At 33.0% G+C, this 23205-nt stretch overlaps 2 protein-coding genes across 5 annotated transcripts; both read right to left on the bottom strand.

Annotated features, from left to right (window-relative positions):
- Window positions 1–953: 953 nt before the first annotated feature.
- Window positions 954–22118, bottom strand: LOC106774018 (NADP-specific glutamate dehydrogenase). 4 transcript variants are annotated; one of them, XM_014660814.2, is made up of 17 exons: window positions 22023–22118; window positions 21858–21881; window positions 9007–9585; window positions 8273–8384; window positions 7982–8183; window positions 6774–6860; window positions 6640–6699; window positions 6464–6550; window positions 5154–5225; window positions 4795–4850; window positions 4021–4106; window positions 3684–3774; window positions 3441–3598; window positions 3250–3341; window positions 2300–2380; window positions 1759–1832; window positions 955–1612 (listed from the first exon to the last, which is right to left on the bottom strand). In XM_014660814.2, exons 3-17 carry the CDS (start codon window positions 9569–9571, stop codon window positions 1537–1539), a joined length of 1899 nt encoding a protein of 632 aa, XP_014516300.1. In that variant the 5' UTR covers window positions 9572–9585; window positions 21858–21881; window positions 22023–22118; the 3' UTR covers window positions 955–1536. The 4 variants fall into 4 exon arrangements, with proteins under 4 accessions (XP_014516301.1, XP_014516300.1, XP_014516297.1 ...); XM_014660815.2 differs by lacking the exons at window positions 21858–21881; window positions 22023–22118 and adding an exon at window positions 10085–10345 and having other exon boundaries at window positions 954–1612; window positions 8273–8381; window positions 9007–9614; XM_014660811.2 differs by lacking the exons at window positions 21858–21881; window positions 22023–22118 and adding an exon at window positions 10085–10344 and having other exon boundaries at window positions 956–1612; window positions 9007–9614.
- LOC106774017 (NADP-specific glutamate dehydrogenase) lies at window positions 11771–22504 on the bottom strand. The gene is made up of 16 exons (XM_014660810.2): window positions 22368–22504; window positions 21279–21881; window positions 19517–19646; window positions 18803–19004; window positions 18136–18222; window positions 18005–18064; window positions 17822–17908; window positions 15869–15940; window positions 15462–15517; window positions 15038–15123; window positions 14754–14844; window positions 14512–14669; window positions 14305–14396; window positions 13370–13450; window positions 12520–12593; window positions 11771–12195 (listed from the first exon to the last, which is right to left on the bottom strand). The coding sequence occupies exons 2-16, from the start codon at window positions 21841–21843 to the stop codon at window positions 12120–12122; spliced, it is 1917 nt and encodes a 638-aa protein (XP_014516296.1). The 5' UTR covers window positions 21844–21881; window positions 22368–22504; the 3' UTR covers window positions 11771–12119.
- Between the last annotated feature and the right edge of the window lie 701 nt (window positions 22505–23205).

Raw genomic sequence — 23205 nt, 5'->3', positions numbered from 1 at the left:
GATAAATTATATTTTGATTTGACTACTATATTGAATCTGATTCAAACTTTACAGTTTGGATTGGATTCATTATTCAACTTTGGCATTACTTTCCAGGGGCTACAAATACTAAAGAATACACTGGAGGCATATTCAATAATATAACAATTTATTCATGTATCACATATCTCATCATATTTCAAAAACATGATTTAAGTTATAAATCACTAGTTAAAGTAATATATATTTATATAAAAAGGAATTTTAGGCTTAAACTTACTGTTATAATTGCGAATGGTACCTTTCCGAAGCATATGCAGATGGAAGAAAGCAAGAAATTAGAACTCTCGAACATAATAAGGAAACAAATAGAAAGAAAATGTTTTCATATATATATAAAAAAAAAGTTGAAGGTGTGGTTATGATTGCACATATTAAAGAGATGAAGACAAACTTGCTACGTGTTTGCTTTGACTTCGAGTTTTTATGTTGAATGCATTGTGAAATATGTTTCTTGAAAAGAAAAATCCAGATTACTGCCGAGAAAGATGATATTTCCTTATTGTTTTGACTATTTCGTTTTATGAATTTCTTTCAATTAATTTTTTATACTTACGAGAATTTCTATCAACCTGTTATCTAATTCATTTTTTAAACACATTTTTATCAGTGGTTAAAATTTATTAAACACTAAAAAATAAGAATAACCCTTAAGTATGTATATCTGTAGTTAAAATTTGTTAAACAACAAAATCAAGAGTCATTAAAGACAAGTATAAAACGTAAAGAAATATGATTTTCAGTAAATTTTAGTAAATATTAATGCGTTTAAAAGGAAGTGTTACATAGTTTATGAATAGTATTTTTCTTTATTTTTTAAAGAATATGAAAAAGTAAACATAGTACATGAAAGTATAAACAAAAATTGTTTGTAAAGTTAATCGAAATCAGCGTGTTCTAGAGAAACTAGGTTAAAATTTAGCATCCAAAATCGATTGCTAATGACAAGAATACAATCAATGACCTTACAAACTAACATCTCACATTGAATTTATCCTAAGGTATCTAATTGCTCACACTTTAAGTTCAATATAGGAAAGTGTCTGGAAGAAAGCTTTGAAATACATATAATAAGCAAAATTTGATGTAGCCATTCTTCTCATTTCAATTAAACTCAATTGACTGATTTTCTTCTCACTTTAATTTCAATTTTCAAACTCTCAGCTTTTATTTCAAATCTCAATATCCAAATATTTCTCAAGCCGGATTTAAATAGCCAAGGACAATTTCTCCTTTCACATGGCAATAATAAATATGCATTTTCTGGTTGTTAAACTAAAATTTGTCCTCTAAATTCTTTTCTAAGTCTAATTTTTCTTACATTTGATTACATATTTTACAAGGAAACATGCTTTGGCAATAGTGTCACCTATCATTGACAACTTGACACTAGAATCAACAATGCTTTGGACTATTCCGTGAATGGAGATTTTCAACCATGGTGCCAATTGCAAGCATCAATATTTGGATGCATTCAAAACTTTGCAATATAAACTTCTATATAGAACCTTGATCAGTCATGGCTTGGGCAATGGTTAGAAAGGCAGATATGACTGCTCCATGCACCAGAGCCCTGGGATGACAACATGCAAATAGTAAACATTAACTACGGCAGCATATTTAAAAGAAAGACATTTCAAGATGAATGATCGATAAAAAAATCCATAGCAAGAATCTACAGTTACCATTGTTGTAATGTTACTGAAAATAAAAACTTACTCAGGGCTTTCTTTTTGATAACCAAAGTCAGTTGCAGCTTTTATAGCTCTCTGATAAGTCTGTTTCATTGCTTCCTGCCCAAAGAAACAGAAAATTTGATGAGTTTGTATAAAAAACAGTATGTGACTGATGCATAATGATGCATAAGTGTGAAAGAAAACATATTAAACATTGATGACTCAATTTCCACTTAAGCTATATGTCAGATTTCATCTGGCACCAGTCATAACATTCTTATTGTGCCTCATGTATACTATAATTGTCAAACTCCTAGCCCAAAACCAAAAGCAGAACACAGCAAATACATGCACGAATGTACACAACACAATCCATAATGTATTCCTTTGCACATAATAAACATAACCGAGTTCATTATAATTCTTTTCAATAAGAGTGGAAGAATAAGCTCAGTTCAGTTTGAATAGGAAGTGTAAATAAGAGCATTCATACAACAAAGATGATATCAAACCAAACTACCATTTACTATTCTTAAAAGGCAAACAATATAGTTTGTAAAATTAATTTGATTTCGCAAAAGTACCTGCAATTTAGATTCAAAGTCCTCCGGTGACCAGTGCATCAAACTGCATTCATGATTCAGTTCAAGTTCTCCAGCTACAACCTGCAGGCAAGGAAAACAGATGACTGAAGAAAGGTCCATCCAAATGTCTGGTTTAATGTTTGATGTTGAAATGGAATCTACAAGTTGAACAGGAGATCAATTAAATGATGTAAACCAATCCAACATAATCTTGCAATCAGGGTTCCAATTTGATATTTTACTGTTAAATGATTAATGTTATTAATTAAAATAAGCCTATTCAGGCACAGCTTGACTAGAGGTTCTAATAATTCTAAAGAGTTGTTCATGTAATTGCATATAGCACTCCACAAGGGCCCACAATAGAGATATCAATGGACTGCTTTGCTGTGCTAACTCAACTGATTATATAGTTGGTTTGATAGTCAATTAAATCATTGTCAAATGAACCTTCGAGTTAATGATGGTATTGATTTAGCATGTACGAAAGTGTGGGACAGATGTACACATGAGAGGCTATTTGCTTGACCAGAACTAAATTACCATTAGTCATACAACAAAAACTTATGTCAAGCCAAGGCTCACGCTCATCACCTGCTAAATATTAACATCTAATGAAGCTTTGATACATGGAAGTATTCATTAAACAACTAATGCTATGCTGAAAATTTTGGGGGAAATTGAAGATGTTAAGTTCTGCACACAAGGACCCAACAGTACAAAACTATTCCGTCTCCTTTCCTCTTTCTGTACGTCCCCATTCCAACTGATGGATAATAAACAAATTACAATAAAGAACTAATTTTCCATCTACATTCTCAATTAAGGTGGATTATGTTAGCATTTTCATCATGGTTGCATTCAAAATAAAAGTGGCGGCACTATGATCATCAATGTTGTGTTGCTTCGGTTAAGGTGAGGGCAATAGTATGCAATAATTTTAATCTCACCCCTCCAGCACCAGCAGCCATTGCAGGAGCAATGAGAACACTAGCTTTTCTGAAAATCTGAACTGCCTCAGGGGTACAAGGCATGTTTGAACCTGGTATTTGAATTGAACAAGTAGCTTCCGTTAGAATATACCAGAAAGAAGAGGAAGGGCAAAAGCCATATATGCCTCAGAAGTTAGAAGAACAACTACCTTCTACAAGTATACGACAACCTGAATTAACCAAGTTAATGGCATCAGATTGATCAATTTCATTATGTGAAGCACAAGCAAATGCAACATCACACCTTTCACTCCATGGTTTTGCTTCATCATAATATTTGGACCGAGCATAGGTTTTTGAATAGTCTCTACATATTGTCAATTTATGAACCAGTGAAATTATACACAGTAAGCAAGCATAAAGCATAAACAAACAACAGAAATGATACAAACCGCAAACTTCTTTGCTGAGCTTTGATGTCTCTCAGAAATGATATTTTCATGTAGTCAAATCCATCCTCATCAACCAAATATCCTCTGGAATCTGACAAATGCCTTTTTTAAAAAACATACTCCTTGACCAGGATGATACACAAAGGTACCCAAAATGATATGAGAACTCTAGATTGAATTGCTACAATTCTTAATGATGATCTAAATATAAAGATGAAAACTTATGCAGTAACATAGCACAAATTTTCATTCTTTCTAGAATAAAGGAACACAGACAAAGCATCCTAGAAGATGCAGTAGCCCCATTATATTCAAAATCATTAAAATACAAAATTACCTGATACTGAAATCGGAAGTGCACCATAAGCAATTAGCTTCTCCAAAACATGCATTGCAATCTTTCCAGAGCCGCTCACAACACATCTACAGGAAATTATAAATTAGAAGAGTATTCCAGGATCACAAATGAGTGGAAACCAATTTAGGAAGCAAGAACTTTCACACCAGATAATTGTCTTAAAAAGAATCTAATAAGTTAATAAATTAAATTATTGAAAATGAGAGTTTTCGAGTTTCTAACATTAGTGGAATTCATAACTCAAGAAGATACTACCGAATTGAAAATAAAATATTCAAATCCTCATAAAGATACTTAATTATAACAAGGAAATGAGGGTCGAGAAGGTAGCACCAATAATTAATGAGTTTGTTGGAAACCCCATATCGACTATAGATAAAGTCAATTTAGAGTATATATGTGAGTGAAAACCTCACCTTATAAGTTGGTGTTATTAGGTTGAGTTAGACTTAAAGTCTACTTCTTTACATGATATAGAGCCATGAGATCTATCATAGTGAGATTTGTGTTTGTTGGACATATCATTCTATCCACTATCGGACCATCTATTAATATCTAGTCTCACGCATGAAATATATATACCACAGCGGGGGTGTGTTAAAAGTTTCACATTGACTAGATATAAAGTCAATTTAGAGATGAAAACCTCATCTTACAATCTAGTTTCGTGGAATTGAGTTAGACTTAAAGTCCACTTATTAACAGAGTCAATAGCAACAATATTTATGAAATGATCAAAATTAAAATGGAAACCTTAATCCTTTAAGTTCTTTATTCATGTCAGCAAGCATGATCTGCGCAAAGAAAACCTGCAAAAGAATGAGAAACTTGTTAAAAATTTAATAACTTTAAACTAGGAATGCAGAACCTTTTTATGATGATCTTCTAGGCTAGAATGAACTTCCATCTTACATGCTCGTTGCTCTGATATGACGAGTTGCCTTATTTGAGATTTTAAACAATAGTGGTTAGATATTCTCTTCTTTTTTATTTAACAAGGAAATGCATAAGAAAATAGAAGGCTACCAAAGAGCTCAATTCATACATAATCACTCCAAATTTCATATCCCACCATACACCCATAGATATCAAGAATTAAACATTGAAATTACCAGTCCATAGCCAGTAGCTTCAGGTCGAAGACTGGAGCCAGACCAAAAGATCCTTGGCCCTGTAAAACTTCCCTGCATAAGTGACGGATACATATGAAAATTACCCAACAAAAGAAATAGTTTTCTTTCTTCCACAAATGTCAATATTTATAAGAGTCTTAAGCTAGTACACAAGCTTATAATAACAAAAGTCAATAAATAAAAAAACATAGTAGTCATGTGGTCGCTCAAGACTCAAATTAAAACTTATAAGTAAAGAAAAAGAAATACGACAATACAATGAAGGGCACATGTCAATCTGATGGATGGAGATCACAAAAAGCTGCGTTGGAGAGAAAATAGAACAAAACTGTAGAACAAGATGTCAATTCACCAGAAAGACAGAAACAACACCCCAACTGGCATAAGAACCGAGTTTCCATAAATTGACATGTTTACCAAAATCAAGGTGCTCTTTGGCCACAATGCTGTTACGTCTCACGTTTGTTCTGAACTTCTCACAACATAAACCTAGCCATTCTTATTAAAAAAAACCCTATCTCAGACAAAAATACCAAAAAAGAAAAACAAGAAAAAGGGTAGTGAGTGAGGGAATTTTCCTTTCGTCAACAGTAGCAGGCACAATGACCACAAATTTTTAGGCTGAAGGAAGTAATTCATAGCTGTGACTCCTGCTAGCGTGCTACATAAAAATGCTCCACTATATGTTTGTATAGCATTCGGATGCTAGCTTACACTGCTGCATGACTATTGGGCCGCTAAAGGGAGCTATTAACAACTATGGTGTCGTAATTAGATGAATCAAACAATGTGCTAATCTTGTGTCATAAATCTTGCCCATACATACTCCTTGAAGGTTTTCACCACAGTTTTTTCTTAATCTCCCCCTGCCACTAGTGATCTACTCTCCTAACCAGGGCTTCGGTAGATCTTCTCCACACATGCCCAACCTTAACCATAAGGACATGGAGAGATTCTCTAGAGGATAGGAAAAATTAAGGGGAAAGTTAAAGCAGATCTACATCACTGTACTTCAAAAGAGATAAGCTAACAACAAAAGGATGATCAAAATTACAAAATATGTAGACAATAATTCTTACTCTAGGTTTGCAAATGGAAGATGCATGTCTTTGAGTTTGTTCTACCTATTTACTCACTTTTCCCTTGGTCAATGAGATTTATTCTATTGACATTTTTCATAAAATGCATTAAGCAATTCAGGTGTGAGGGATAAACATACAGAGGAAAATTCATAAGAAAAAGGTAAAATATTTATTTTTACACTAAATAGTTTGTTATGGTTGCATTACCTGAAAATGACCAGCGAGACGTCTATACTGTCCAAAAAGATATCCCATTTCTCGAGTACCAACACCCATTTCCTCTGATGGAAGGTCCTAATAGACATTCATCACAAGAATATACATGAAATAGGACTTGGATGTGGCACAGTTAAAAGATGTAGAAAAATAATATGCTAAGTTACCTTGTCAGGCCCTAGGTAGCGATACATCTCACTCATGAAACTTTGGCAAAATCGCATAATCTGTCAACTTATCAAAGTAACATTTAGTAATTATAAAACTACCAGAGATCAAACTGAATAATATGAAAATTTACCTCATTATCACTTTTTCCTTTTGGATCAAAATCACTTCCACCAGCTGCTCCTCCTAATTTGTATGGCGATAAGGCATTCTTTAAAGTCTGTAGAGAAGATTGTATTGTTAAACTAAAAGTGGACCAAAACAAAAATGCAACTCAGAATAAAAAAGAAAGGCTTCAAGATACACACTGTTACTCAACTAAACTCTACACCTTATTACGGAAAAAAAAAATATTTTGAATGAATGCAGGTTTTCTGTCTCAATCATTATATCTCCTAACATAAAGTAAATAGGTCACACAAGATCTATCCATGTTAGAAATACTTCGAGGATCTTGCCAATCTTCATATTAGGAAATATTTTAGAGGTATGCCATACAGTACTGCTTTTCACATTTTTAATTTACTGCCTTAAATTATATTAGGCAGATAAGAAATTGGAAGGTTTGCTTATCAATTGCACACAGCATACCAACATGTGCAGTAAAAACACATTGGTAGAAGAAATCAAACACACACGTAAAATAAATCAAACTCATGCATCCTATGTTAGTGTAATAGGTACCAACCAATTTTAGGCATCTAAGAAATCCATGTCGCAAAAGTCACATAAAGAGAGTATTTAAAAGAAGTCCAACACTAACCCTGCCCCCTCCGTATTCATTATGTGCTCTTACCATCTGTTTAATATCACTCTGGCATTTATTCTCTCTCTCTCTCTCTCTCTCTCTTAATGTTTTACTCCTACACCCTTGAGTTCTATATGGACATTGCATATGCAAGCACTCGTATTTGCTTATTTATTCTCTCATTTATTATGTGTTTGACATGTTAAAATCAGAAATACAGACAACTACTACCCCCTAATAGTGACATCAGATAATGTTAAAAGAATAATAAGAAAAGGAAAAGGTGGGTTCTACCATGGTGATGAAATGTAAAAAGTAAGTGTTTAACATACAGCCCAAATGTAGGGGGATTAACGATTACATGACTCCCCCACCTTGTCCACCCCCCCAAAAAAAAGGGAAGAAAATATTTTATATATGATGTGCATTCTTGTTGAGTAATAGCTCAAAGGATTAAAAAGGAAGTATATTAGCTTCCAATTCATGGAAACAAAAATGTGATGGCATTAAAAAAGGCTTAATTCTGCAGGATTTAAGTCATTACTTATAAGAAATAATGTTATATATATGAATACCAAAAATACTCATAATACCTGTTCAAAACCAAGGAACTTGGCAATACTTAAATTCATTGATGGATGAAAACGAATACCTCCCCTACATGGACCCATTGACTGGTTAAATTGTACCCTAAAGCCTCGATTTACATGTGTCTCACCCCTATCATCCACCCATGAAACTCGAAAAACAATCATTCGTTCAGGTTCCAACAAGCGCTCCATGATATTAACATATCTGAAACATGAGAATATTCATTAGACGCATCCAAAAATCATTTGCTGATAGATAAATACATAATTATAGCCATTGGAATAAAAGCACACCGAGAATTTTTTGCTATGACTCTTTCAAGGGCTTGAACTGCTTCCTGGACTGCCTGAATGAATTCAAACTCATGAGGATCCCTTTTTAGTGTAGCTTCAAGTATTGATCCTGCTGTTTTTGACATGGCAAGTTCAATTATAGAATTGTCAGACAATACCCAAAACATAAGTACCATCGTAAGAAAGAAGATAACTTCTTATCAACTCAACATACTATTTAGTGTGTAGATAACCAAAATGTTTTAGTTTCAAGAAATTGAATATATCAATTGTAAAATAGAAATTCTATCATACGAACAACAGAAATAAACTGAAATTTGCCAGAGTAATGACAATCTGAAGTCTGACTCTTCAATATCAGGAAAGGATAGAAAAACTAAAATAAGAACTGAAAGTATCTTTACTGTTCATGTATTCAGATTTGAATATTATGGGCCAGGTCCAGAGAATGTAGCACTGTTTAAGTATAAAGAAGGAGCTAACAAAATTGATCAGCGAGGCAGATTCCTATTATCCTATAAAATTGATAAACTGCGTCTTTCTTAAAATTCCAACATAATTTACATAAATATCTATTAAGAACTAATGACCACAATGTAAAATAAATTGGTAAAGAGCACACCAAGTGATATAATTCAACTATTTGAAAACACAGTATACGACCATCAACATATTCATAGACAGTGCTCAAAATATTATTTTTCCATGCCAGTCAATATACTGAGGTGGCCAACCTTTTACGTAAACGGGCTTGTCAACCACAATTTTATCTTTGGAGGCCATTTGAAGACGAAGAGCTTCTTTGTGAAGCAAACTGTTATTGTGTTCTTCCAGAGCACTCATTTGCATATTACGACTGCCCTCATTCCCATAAGGATTTCTTCTATGCTTTCGCCCATACTCCCTGCAGACAGAGCAGAAAATCCTAGGTGTTCCATCCTTCATATCTACAAAAGCCCATTTATAGGTGTCTGCCCATTCTTCTCTCCATCTTTTAACAACCTTTTTCTTCCTTTTCACTTGCTGGTTCTTGGACATATCTTGAGCATCATTAGAAAGTTGAGAAACCATTGCCATCTGCTTGCTCTCACCATGTTCTTCTGCGGAAGATTCCCGCATTGGTGCACCAATTAGAGTAGCGTTACCAAACGAAGGGTCATCATCCCCAGGTCCAATTTCTAAATCAATCTCCTCACCAAGTTCTCTCACAACCAAATTATGTCTCTGACTTTGCTGAATCAAAGCCATATCATCCATTACAGAATTCATCCCTACTACTCCACTGGTTGGCAACAACATTCAGCATGACAGCCCTCAAAGCCAATTTTAAATGATTTGCTTTCTGCAAAACAAATACATCAAATCACCAACTTTCCTATTTTAGAATTAACGGAACAAACAAACCAAACTCATCTACAAGACAAACACATGTCTGAATCGGTTGGCGCAATTGACTTGGAATAGAGATGGACAACATAAAGTACCCTACCACTCGAATAGACATCAAAAGAGTGGCACTGTCTAGGCACTCTTTAGTTCTTCAAAACAAAAATTAACAAAAATCTTAGACATGAACACCATTTCTAGTACGCAGACAACATTTAAATTGAATAAACTCTCTCAAAACTTCCCTCAACCCCATTCTAGCTAGCACCTACATCGGAGCTGACAATCATCCAAACCCCAAGGCCAGTGTCCACAAACACCACACCTGATGGAGCAAAAAAATATTTTTTTTTCCAGCAACCAACAAATGATAATTAAATTTGCAAAAATACCCAGAAGTTGAATTTGCCCACTGAGCTCAAATACCTTAAGAAATTGAACCAAAGTGACAGACTAGAAAAGTGGAGGTTTTGAGCATCTCGTGCAAGTGAGATCAAAGAGGGGAGATTGAAGCAGTAAAAGGAGGAAACTTTAATTCGAAATTGAGGTTAGAGAGTGGAGTTTGATGTGTGTGGAACAAAAACATAGCTGGGGAGTTTAATGATTGTTTCTGGAACTGTTTGTTTTGTTAGGTATTTCAGAAATCGAAGAAAGTGGGGGCAGTGAAGAGTGACGAGGATCTATATTTTTTCGGAAATAATTTTCACATATACTCTGTCAGATTATTTAAATTTTCAATGTTTTTTTAATTATTATAGAGCAATATTTTTCATTTAAAATAAATTAATTTATCTTCAAAATAAGAAAAATATTTTAGTACAATGAAGAAAAACAAATTTGCGTAGTTTTTAAAAACAATTGTAGGTAATTACTTTTAGTTAAGAGTATTAGTTTTATAAAAACTTTAATGAAAATTTTCGATTTTTTAGGTTGCAATTTTAATTTTAATGAAGAAATGATCTAAAATGATTTGAAGTTATTATAACTCATAAATATATGATTAATTATATATCAAAACACGATATTTTCATGGTAATTTTTTTTAATAATTAATTAGTTGCAGTCTTAGGAACATGATATCCAACATATTATTTTTAGAATAATGATATTTAGACTTTTAACAACATTTGAACATTGATTGGTCAAAAATTACTCATTATTATTGATTGTGAAGTAATTTTTGACCAATCATAGATTGACACGTAATTAATATTTAAATGTTATAAAAAAAATGTTGTCTAAATATCATTATCCTTATTTTTAATTACTCTCTTTCATTAGTTAAAACTTATTGAAACCATTCATAAAATAAAGTGTGCCATGAATAAAAATGTACGAGCTTTTTTTTAAGCTTTAAAATTTTAGAAAAAGCTAAAAACACATATCATTCTTCACTGGAATTTTGGTTTGAAATGTAATGAAATTTTGGTTTTAAAAAATATAATATTTTCATCAGTCTCGTATCATCTATACTTAGTATAAAGAGAATTAGTTATTTTGATATATATATATATATATATATATATATATATATATATATTCTTTTAATTTTACCTTTTAAATTATTATTTTAACTAAAATAATTATATTTTCATTTTTATCGTATAAATGACCATTAATCTAAATTTGATTATTGTTATAAATTAAAATAATTATTTTTCCACTTTATTACTTCATTAACTACATTTTTAAATTTAAACAATTATTTATAATAAAAAATATACAAATTATTTTTATTATAATTTTTTTTTTAAAAAAATATTTAATAATTTAATAAAATTTTACTAGAAAAATGAACAGGTAAGTAGTTGTTTCCACTAGTATTAATAAAAGCAATGTTATGTAGCACATTAGAATTTTCATAGAATATTTAAAATATGAAACTTTTATTATGTATTAATTTTTAATTAATATGATTTTTTTAACTACCCAACTCCCAAAGTGTTCTGATATTTTAACTAAAAAAATATAATTAGTAAGGAACTGGTTAATAATTATATATTTCTTACATTATATGATGTGTGTAGACATAGTAGATATGTGATCATCTTTCTCATATCTATCAATCTCCATTGACTGATTTTCTCACATTGGCAGAAAGAAGAAAGCATATTCAATTTCAATGCTAACCTTTTATTTATAATCTCAAGTTCGGGACAAGCATCAAGATGAGTTCAATAAGCCAAGGACACTTTTTCTACTTTTTCTTGGCAACAATGAAGATGTCTCTTCTGTTGTTAAACTAAATTTGATCCTCTAAATATCTTTCTTTTACTAAGCTTAATCTTTCTTATATATTTTTCAAGGAAATATGTTTTGGCAATAGTGCCATCCTAGCATTGACAATTTGACACAGCAGCAGCAATGATTTGGATTATTCAGTGAATGCAGACTTCCAGCCACGGTGCTAACTGGTTAAGATCAGCATTTGGATGCATTCAAAACTCGGCAATATGAACTTCTATACAGAGCCTTGATCAGTCATGGCTTGAGCAATGGTTAGAAAGGCAGATATTACTGCTCCATGCACCAGAGCCCTGACATAACAACAAGCAAATATTAAATCAGAGCTGCAAATTTAGAAGACATTTCAAGATGAATGTTACAAATCCATTGCAAGGAAACTACACCCACAAGAATCTACAGTTGCCATTAAAAGTTTCATTTTACTTTTTTGTATAAAAGAGTAATACAAGGATGGTTAATATATGTTTTAAGTTTTTTTACAATAGAAAAACACTGACTGCATCTCAGAAATTCACATATCTACTATGTTTATACCGGGGAGTGTTAATTTTGGGAATTAAAGTTTATGTAGTAGTCTTCATTGTTGTTGTAAGGTTAATGAAGAAAGCACTTACTCGGGACTTTCCTTTTGATAACCAAAATCAGTTGCAGCTTTGATAGCTCTCTGATAAGTCTGTTTCATTGCATCCTGCCCCAAGAAACAGGCAAATTTGAAGACAGAAGTTGACATAAAATTGTAACTTGTATGCCGTTTATGCATGTAAGACTTTAATTTAAAACCAACTAGCATTTAGTGAAGTTTTTCCCATTAAAATATAAAAAAGCCGCCCTCAAAAAATTGAGATACCCCCCTCCACTAATGTCTGTCAGACCAGATGAACCTATTAGTATCAGAATAAGCAATATACCAATATAAGCTATAATAAGCTTTGGTATCATGTCACATTTCAGTTTAAAATAATTTATATTAAGTGAAGTTGTCAAACAGATATATAAGTCACATTCTAAGCATTGAGGCAGACGATGTAGGATTTCCTAAAAATGTTTACAGAAGTGTGAGAGAAAAATTGTTAACTAAACATGAGTTAACTAAAAGAACACATTACAATGTATTCCTCTGCAAAGAAGAAACATAACTTATTTTAGGGAAAGTGTATCATTCTTTTCAAATAACTTAAGAATGAGATAAGTTCAATTGAATAGGAAGAGTCAATAAGAACAACATAGAACTAGACAACACCAAATCTAGCAACCATTTACAATCATTAAAAATGTAAATATCTAGTCTCATGCTTTAGATGTCAATTCTCATCATGAGTGTTAATATTAGAGATTCTACATCGACTAAATATATTATTAGGCAAGTCTTACTTTAAACCTGATTTTTTGGGGTGATTTAGCCCCAAACCACAAATATTAGGAAAACTATATGATTTGTAAGACCAATTGATTTCACCAAACTACCTGCAATTTAGATTCAAAGTCCTCCGGAGACCAGTGCATCAAACTGCATTCATGATTCAGTTCAAGTTCTCCAGCCACAACCTGCAAGCAAGTTAGCATGGAGAACAGAAGATTTAAGAAAGGCCCACACAAATCTCAAGGCTAATATTGATGTTGAAATTGAAGCTGTCATTGATTGAAAATAATACGAATTAAATGAGTTTAACCAATCCTATACACTTATCATCACGGTTTCAATCTGATGTTTTATATGGTGATATGAAAAACGCTCAAAATGAGCCTATAGTAATCCATAAGGATCATGTCAATTGTTGTGGTGCTAAATCATAGTCAAATGAAACCTTCGGGTTAATGATTATTAGTTTAACAAGACCAGATGTAAGTGCACCTCACCATTGTAGGGTCTCAATAAAGTCAAATAAACACAAACTCTTATGGACAGAGAGAGGCTGTTTCCAAGACTAACCGGGGACCATAGGTCGTAAAGAGAAGAAACTCATTGAGTCAAGTCTCGTGCTCGTCAATTTAACAAGTAACCACTAAATATTTGCATATAATGAAAGTTCAACAGGGACAAGTATTTATTAAACAATTAATATCCCAGAAAAAAGCAATCTAAGTGAAGGAAAAGGGTCTTAATTCATCACACAAAGACCCAACATTTGAAAATCACTCCATGTCATTTCCTGATTTTATACATCTTCAACCCAACTTTTGCCTAATAAACAGAATCTAATACATAACTAACTTTGCATCAATAATTTCAGTTAAGATTGCTATAATATAAATTTTCTGTTAAGGTAGCACTTCGTTCGTGGCAGTATTAGGAATGGCAGTGGCTGTAACCACCACCACTAGCACAATCATTAATGTCACTGTGTTTAGGGTGGGAATATGTAGCATTATACATAGAAAAACTAAAGCAAAAAACCCACCCCTCCAGCACCTGCAGCCATTGCAGGAGCAATGAGAACACTAGCCTTCCTCAAAATCTGAACTGCCTCAGGGGTACAAGGCATGTTTGAACCTAGGATTCAAAGTCAACAAGTCAATTCCACGTTGAAATGAAAAACAAGAAAATGAAGGCGGGGAGGGGGCAGCATGGGGCCAATATTGCATTTGCATCTTAAGAGAACAACTACCTTCAACTAGTACACGACAACCTGAATTGACCAAATTAATGGCATCAGATTGATTAATTTCGTTCTGTGAAGCACAGGCAAATGCAACATCACACCTTTCATTCCATGGCTTTGCTTCATCGTAATATTTGGACCGAGCATAGGTTTTTGAATAGTCTCTACACATTGTCAATTTATGAACAAGGACAGAAAAATTATACAAAATCGCAAAAGCATAAACAAACAACAGAAATTATACAAACCGCAAGCTTCTTTGCTGAGCTTTGATGTCTCTCAAAAATGATATTTTCATGTAGTCAAATCCATCTTCATCAACCAAATATCCTCTGGAATCTGACAAATGCTTTTGTTAAAAATACTCCTTAAAGAGACAGGACACACAAAGGTACTCAAAATTATAAGACAATGAGAATCCTAGACTTATTTACCAAGCACAAAATTTCATTTCTGCTAGAATAAAATAATACAGACTGCATCCTAGTACATGCAGTAAACCCCAATATTCATAAAAAAAATAAAATATTACCTGATACTGAAATAGGAAGAGCACCATAAGCAATTAGCTTTTCTAAAACATGCATTGCTATCTTTCCAGAACCACTCACAACACATCTACAAGAAATTATAAATTATAAATTATAATTTATGAAAATATTCCAGTATCATGAATGAGTGAAATCAAAGAAAGTAATAAATTTCACAATACATAATTGTCTTAAAAAAAACTAACTAGTTCGCAGAAGAAATTACTGAAAATGGGAGTTTCCAAGTCTCTAATATTATTGGAATTTTGAATTCAAGAAAAGAGGACTATCAACTTGAACAAAAAGATTCAAATCCTCATAAGGATACTTAATTAAAAAAATAGTGATGATCAGAAAGTTAGAAGCACCAAGATTGAACTTCAGTAGCAACAGTGTCTATGAAATGGTCTAAACTTAAATAGAAACCTTAATCCTTTAAGTTCTTTATTCATGTCAGCAAGCATGAGCTGGGCAAAGAAAACCTGCAGAAGCACATGGCAAATTAGATAATAATTTAATTACTTGAAATAATAGATGCAAAGAACCTTTTATGATCTTACACAGAATGCACTTTTATGTTACATGCCCTTTATTCTGAAAAGATGAGTTGGTGGTATGAGATTTTAGGCAATGATGGTTAGAGATTAGTCTTCTTTTATATTGAATATATGCACAAGAAATTGACAGGACCTGCCATAAAAGGCTATCTCATACAGAAATACCAAAACATAAAGGGACAGAAAATGAATGGCTACATGGAGTAGGTTTCATACGTAACCACTCAAATTTTCACATACATCGACAAAGAATAAGAATTAAATATTTCAAATTACCAGCCCGTAGCCAGTAGCTTCAGGTCGAAGACTGGAACCAGACCAAAATATTCTTGGCCCTGTAAAACTTCCCTGCATAAGTAAGGAATACACGTGAGAAATAGCCAGCAAAAAAGACCATAGTTTTCTTTTCTGCCATAAATGCTAACATGTTTGTAAACTGATTAGACATGTTACGCGTAGCACTATACATGATGGTTCCGTTCAAGATATGTAACATTCTTTTGTGCAAAGTAAAGCAATGATCCCAAGCCAATATAAAGGCAAAAAACAACCAGTTCTTTTACTGTTAGATTTGGCAATTAAGTCCATAGTTTGTCAATCTTGGTTAGAAACCAAGAGCAGCCAGTCCCAAAATCACCATATGGGATAGCACACAGAAAGACAAATGTTATTTTAAAAATTTAAATACAATTTGTAATTAAATGGTAAAAAATTAGAAATAAAAACAAAAATTAGGAATTATAACTAATAGTCGAAACAAATAGTCTTAGGCTAAGCACACACAACACAATAAACTAGACAAGTTAAAAAATAAAAGAAATATGTAAAGAGGTAAAGACTCCGGTTAGAACTTAGAAGACAAAAGAAAAAGGTAGGATAAAGAAAAATAAAAGACCAATGTCAATCTGATAGATGGAGAATAGAGAAAGCTAGGTTGGAGAGAGAGAACAGAACAAAAGGGTAGAACAGGCCTCAATTCTCCAAAAAGTCAGAAACAACAATGGAATTGACATCACAGCAGAGGGTTACCACAAATGCACATGTTTTCCACAGACCAAAGTGCTCTTTGCCTGTAATGCTATTAGATCTCATGTTTGTTCTACCTTATCAGAACAGAAATGTAGCTGTTCTTGTACAAGAAACCCTATGTTTCAAATATACATACTAAAATACAAAAAGTAAATATAAAAGTAAGACACCAGCATCAGAAACGGTGGTAGTGAGGGGTTTTCTTTACATCAACAGTTTGGGGTAATGGCTTCAAGTCATAGTCGTGACTCCTGGAACACCACTACATTACTATTGTACCAATATAGGGAGTTATTAATAACAACGGGGGAATAAGTTACATGGAACAAACAAGTTATGATGTTGGTTGTATCATAAATCATGTCTTTATATTAACCCTTCTTGATGGTTTTGACTATAAGATTTTCTTCAACTCTAGTGGTTAGGCTATCCACCACCATATCTACTCTGCCAGCAGGGGCTTCTGTAGATCTTCTTCATGCATACCCAACCCAACCCATTAGAACTTCTACTGGTCCTCTAAAGGATGAGAAAGAAATAAGGAAAAAATGTAAAGGCAATCTGCATCATTGTATGACAGGATAGACAGGAAAAAGGACCCAAAGGAAAATACAAGTGGACCCAAAGTTTGGCATGTGTATTTGAGGAGAGGCAAGAAAGGAAAAGAAAAGTATGAGGACGCTCGGTATTGAGAAAGTTAATGGATAAGGGGAAATACATGTGGGATAGAATATGAGAGTGGGGTGAGTGGGGAGAATCAGTTTTTTAGGGAAGCTTCTATTAGTGAGAACAAGAGGATTGTCTGTGTGAGGAGCTTGACTTTGGGATCCAGAGGGAAAGGGTTATTTACAAGGGTACTTCCAATATTTATTTATTTTCATTAATGATATTTTTTGCTGTTTGGACTTGTACATCATTGTGCTTCAAAGGAAATAAGCTAACGACTAAAGAGATTATGAAATTACAAATATGTAGAAAATAAGGCTTAGTCTAGGATCGCAAATGTAAGATGCATATCTCTTTGTTTGCTCTATCTATTCAATTTTTTAATGGCCATTAAGGTTTACTAAATGGTTTTCCAAAAAGTGCATCAAGGAACTCGGATCTGAGGGATAAGCATAGAGGGGGAAATATATAAGAAAAAAGTAAATTATTAATAATTTCTACCAAATAGTTAGGATTTGAGAACGTATGAATTACCTGAAAATGACCAGCTAGACGTCTATACTGTCCAAAAAGATACCCCATTTCTCGAGTACCAACACCCATTTCCTCGGATGGAAGGTCCTAATAATAGACATCCACCTCAAAAATACTTCATGAACTAGGCCTTGAATGTGAAAAGGCTAAATCCATAATGAAGAAAAGTATGCTTTTAGTTACCTTATCAGGCCCCAGGTAGCGATACATCTCACTCATGAAACTTTGGCAAAATCTCATGATCTATTAAAGTAACAATTAGTAATTATAAAACTAATTAAGTAGAGATTGAATTCAATAAATTGAGAATTCACCTCATTATCACTTTTTCCTTTTGGATCAAAATCGCTCCCACCAGCTGCTCCTCCCAATTTGTATGGTGATAAGGCATTCTTTAAAGTCTGTAGAGAAGGAGATGTCATATAAACTATAAAGTGGTCCAACACAGAAATCCTTGCTTACATATATACATCCTTGCTCAACCAAACTCAAGACATTGTATGGTTAGTATTTTAAGTGAATACAGGTTTTCTGTCCAATCATTATATTTCTTTACAAAATGTACATTGATCACACAATATAAAGGCATGTTAGAAACATTTCAAAGATATCCTTGATATTTATTCTCCCATATTTTAATGTATATATTCTCCTTTTAAAAGAAGGAAATAAAAGACAGACTACTATCACACAGTCCTAACAGTGACATCACATTCAATATTAAAAAAATAATAAAAAAGAAAAGGGTGGCTATACCATGGTAATGAAATGTAAAAAAGTCAGTGTGTAACATATCTCCCAAATAATAGATTAAAAATCTTCTGTGCATTCTTGTGGTAGACAAATAGCAAAAGAAGCACAAATTGCTTCCAAGTCATGGAAAAAATGTGATAGCATTAAAATAGAATAAATTGTACAGAAGTTAAGTCATTAGTCATGGGAAATAATGTAATATATGAATACCAAAATTACTCATAATACCTGTTCAAAACCAAGGAACTTGGCAACACTTAAATTCATTGATGGGTGAAAACGAATACCACCCCTACATGGACCCATTGACTGGTTATATTGTACCCTAAAGCCCCGATTTACATGTGTGACGCCCCTATCATCCACCCAAGAAACCCTAAAAACAATCACTCTTTCAGGTTCCAACAAGCGCTCCATGATGTTAACATAACTGAAATGTGAGAATATTGGTGAGATGAATCCAGTACTATAGCCTTGTGTTTATCATTTGTGTATAAAGAAATATAAAAAGATTAAGTATGTTTTTAGTTCTTGAACTTTGAAAAGAAATTGAAATTCATTTTCGTATGTGTATACAAAAATTACTCAAAATCCTTATTCGAAATTTTGATACATTTTGGTCCTCAAACTTTCAAAATGAATAAATATAGTCCTTTTAACTCAATTACGTTAAATTTTTTTTTATGTGTCAAATGCATTTCATGCTACCATTTTAGTTGTTTACACCGTTTTCCTCCTCAATGTCTATTGGGAAACGCATTTGGCAAGTCAAAAATTTTTAATATAATTGGGTTAAAAAAATTATATCCATTTATTTTTAAAGTTCAGAGACCAAAATGTATCAAAGTTTCGGACATAAAGAATTTTATTTTTGCATCAAAGTTTAAGAACTAAAAACATACTTAACCCAATATAAAATTATAGCATTTGAATAAAACACACCGACAGTTTTTTGCAATGACTCTTTCAAGGGCTTGAACTGCCTCCTGGACTGCTTGAATGAATTCAACCTCATGAGGGTCCCTTTTCAGAGTAGCTTCAAGAATTGATCCAGCCGTTTTTGACATGGCAACTTCAATTATAGAATTGTTAGACAATACTCAAGAAAATAAGCATGTTTATAAGAAAGATTACTTCTAATCAATTCCATATATTCCACATGTAGATAACCAATATTTTTCAAGAAATTGATTGTCAACTGTAAAACACAAAATCTATCACACAGTACAACGGAAATGAGCAGAAATTTACCGTGGTAGTGATAACACAAATCTTGATTGTCAGGTATCAAGATTACTTCTAATCAATGCCACACCATCAGTGTGTGGATAACCAACATATACTCATTTCAAGAAACTGATTGTCAACAGTAAAATACAAATTCTATCATTCAACAGTAGAAACGAGCTAAAATTTACCATAGTGGTAATAATACAAATCTTTATTGTTAGCTAATACAAATCTTGATAGTCAGATATCAAGATTACTTGTAATAAATTCCACGCATTATTTAGTGAGCAGATAACCAACATATACCCATTTCAAGAAATTGATTATGTCGACTGTAAAATACATATTATAGCACTCTGAACAACAAAAATAAGATGAAACTTACCATAATAACGATAAAACAAATCTTGATTGTTAGATAATGCACTTTTTGATTGTCAAATATTAAGAATATTTCCAATTAATCCCATAAACTCATCTCAAGAAATTGACTATGTCAACCGTAAATAAAAATTATATCACTCAGAAGGAAAGAAATGAGAAGAAACATACCATAATGATGATAATGCAATCTTGATTGTTAGATATATATGGTAATGATAGAAAAAAGAACTAAAATTATCTGAATCATTTACTCTGAGGTCAGGGATTAAGAACCAGATCCTCTGACACAGCATTATGTGAAAGGAGGAAACAGTAAGAGAAAAGGAGACGAACCCGAGAGAAAAATTTGAGAGTCTGAAAATGATCTATTCCGTTTCTAGTAGAAAATGAATTAACCCTATTGTCTGACTACAGCTGCAAATATACAAGGAAACTGTGTATGGTACACGGTTGCAGCTGTAGTTCAGTTGTAACAAGTTGAGCCACTAACTAAACAGTTAAACTGATCTGCTGGTTAATTCTATTGGCTAACAGAATGAGTGTGCACATACCATATTTTTAAGCTTACAACATACAACTCCAGGATACAGTCAGCATACAGATACAGTTGTAAACACTTGAAGAGCTTACATTTCAACATAAACAAAATGTAAAATTAATATTATATTATTCAGTAAGAAAAGGAGACAGCAAGAATTTGAAATTAAAAGTGTCCAGGGAAACTAAGTTTTGCAAAGCAACCATTAAACCAGTGGACGGAACAAAATAAAATTAATAATATGGTTGTATACCACAGGAAGCATAGTAGTTCACAATAACATTCAGATCTATCTAACAAACAACACAAGGCTTGCATTTCATGAACTAAAGATCATTTGAAATGTTGAATGCAGAAGTGAAGCATATTGAAACACAACTAACAAATATATTTTTTTATAAAACTAGGACCGGAAAATAAAATGAATAGGGTAAGGGCACAACAGATAGTTCAAGTCAACTATTACAAAGCAGAATATACAACCATTAACATCTAAAGAATAAAAATATTATCTGTACATGACAGTTATTGCAGCATTCTGAGATAGCCAACCTTTTACATAAACAGGCTTGTCAACCACAATTTTATCTTTGGAGGCCATTTGAAGACGAAGAGCCTCTTTGTGAAGCAAACTATTATTGTGTTCTTCCAAGGCACTCATCTGCATGTTTCGGCTGCCCTCATTCCCATAAGGATTTCTTCTATGCTTCCGGCCATACTCCCTGCAGACAGAGCAGAAAATCCTAGGTGTCCCTTCCTTCACATCAACATAAGCCCATTTATAGGTGTCTGCCCATTCTTCTCTCCATCTTTTGACAACCTTTTTCTTCCTTTTCACCTGTTGGTTCTTGGACATATCTTGAGAATCATTACGAATTTGAGAAACCATCCCCATCTGCTTGCTCTCACCATGTTCTTCAGCAGAGGACTCCCGCATTGGTGCACCAATTAGAGCACCATTACCAAATGAAGGGTCATCCTCCCCAGGTCCAATTTCCAAATCAATCTCCTCACCAAGTTCTCTCACAACCAAGTGATGTCGCTGGCTTTGCTGAATTAAAGTCATATCATCCATTGAAGAATTCATCCCTATTACTCCACTCATAGGCAACAACATTCAGCATGACAGCCCTCTCAACGAACTAAAAAAGCTTTCTGTCAAAACAAAGACATCAAATCACCAATTTACCTATTTAAGAGTTAATGGATGAAACAACCAAAACTCATTTACAGGATAACAATATGCTAGACTGCACAGCACAATTGAATTGGATTAGACCCACGACATCAACTAACCTACAACGCGAAGAAATCAAAACAGTGATACTGTCTGGGCCAGTCTTCAGCTCTCCAAAACCGCAATTAACTCAAAAATCCCAAATATGAACATCATTTCTTGTAATCAGGCAACATTTAAGAAACTCTCTCAAAACTTCACTCAACCATTTAAATTGACAACCTTTTCAACCCCAAGGCACAGCATGAACCTCAGAATCCTCCCAAATACAAAAGGCGATAGTCCACAAACTCCACAAGTTATGGAGAAAAAAAAAAAACCTTTTTTACGCCAACGACCCACAAATGATAATTAAATTTGCAGAAATACTCAGAACTTGAAATTGACCGCTGAACTTCAAATACCTTAAGAAATTTAACGAAAACGACAGACTCAAAAGGCGCAAGTTTTGAGCATCTCGTGGTTGGAGTGAGATCAAACAGCGAGTTTAAAACAGTGAAAGAAAGAAACTTTTATTCCAAATTGAGGTTGGAGAGTGGAGTGGGATGATGGGTGGAACAAAAACGTAGTTGGGAGTTCAATGATTGTTTCTGGGACTGTTTGTTTTGCTGGGAATTTCATAAACCAAAGAAAGTGGGACGAGTGAGGAGTGACGAGGATGAACGCATCATCACCATCATCATGTATGGATGGTGATGTTATGTGATGTGATATGTTGTGGATTGTGCGTGTGATCATCATCCATCAGCGTGCAAAGTGCCGCGATCGTGATGTGATTCCAAAAGAAGGTAGAATTCTATCCTAACGGAGATTGACACACGTAATAGGATCGGCCATCGATGAATTTTTAAAATCAGCATGCATGTTTCATACGAAGTAAAAGAATTTTCGGACAAATAAATGCTTTTTTTTTTTCAGAAATGTTTTTCCAGTGAAATAACTTTCTTATTTTTTTTCAAATTTTTATTACTGATAAATAATTTTTACATGGTGTATGAGAATATTTAATATCAAAAAAATTATTTTAAAATAAGCAAAATCATTTTTTAACTCTACCACAATTGTAATGAAAAAGAGTAAAAAGTTTCAACGAACAGTTTATTTTGTAACTTAGAGCTTATTGAGACATTATGATTCATAAAATTTATAAAACATTTTTTAAGATAATTAAATGGAGAGAGCATTCTATATTATTATTAGTTCAATGTGGATACCTAATTTATGTGGGTAAATAAAAAATTG

Source organism: Vigna radiata, chromosome 9 (genome assembly GCF_000741045.1).
Source record: "Vigna radiata var. radiata cultivar VC1973A chromosome 9, Vradiata_ver6, whole genome shotgun sequence".
NCBI classification, from domain to species: domain Eukaryota; kingdom Viridiplantae; phylum Streptophyta; class Magnoliopsida; order Fabales; family Fabaceae; genus Vigna; species Vigna radiata.
Note: the sequence above shows the minus strand (reverse complement) of the source record. Positions and strands in the feature narration are given on the sequence as shown.

Excerpts from the sequence above, each read along its gene's own strand:
- LOC106774017 (XM_014660810.2), bottom strand. The coding sequence starts at position 21,843 with ATGTTGTTGCCTATGAGTGGAGTAATAGGGATGAATTCTTCAATGGAT. Across the intron at positions 19,005-19,516 it reads GTCATTGCAAAAAACTGTCG|TTATGTTAACATCATGGAGC; the intron begins GTGTGTTTTATT and ends CTCACATTTCAG. Across the intron at positions 14,670-14,753 it reads GCTCAGCAAAGAAGCTTGCG|AGACTATTCAAAAACCTATG; the intron begins GTTTGTATAATT and ends GACAATGTGTAG.
- LOC106774018 (XM_014660814.2), bottom strand. The coding sequence starts at position 9,571 with ATGTTGTTGCCAACCAGTGGAGTAGTAGGGATGAATTCTGTAATGGAT. Across the intron at positions 5,226-6,463 it reads GTCTCGCTGGTCATTTTCAG|GGAAGTTTTACAGGGCCAAG; the intron begins GTAATGCAACCA and ends TCACTTATGCAG. Across the intron at positions 2,381-3,249 it reads TGGCTGCTGGTGCTGGAGGG|GTTGTAGCTGGAGAACTTGA; the intron begins GTGAGATTAAAA and ends CCTTGCCTGCAG.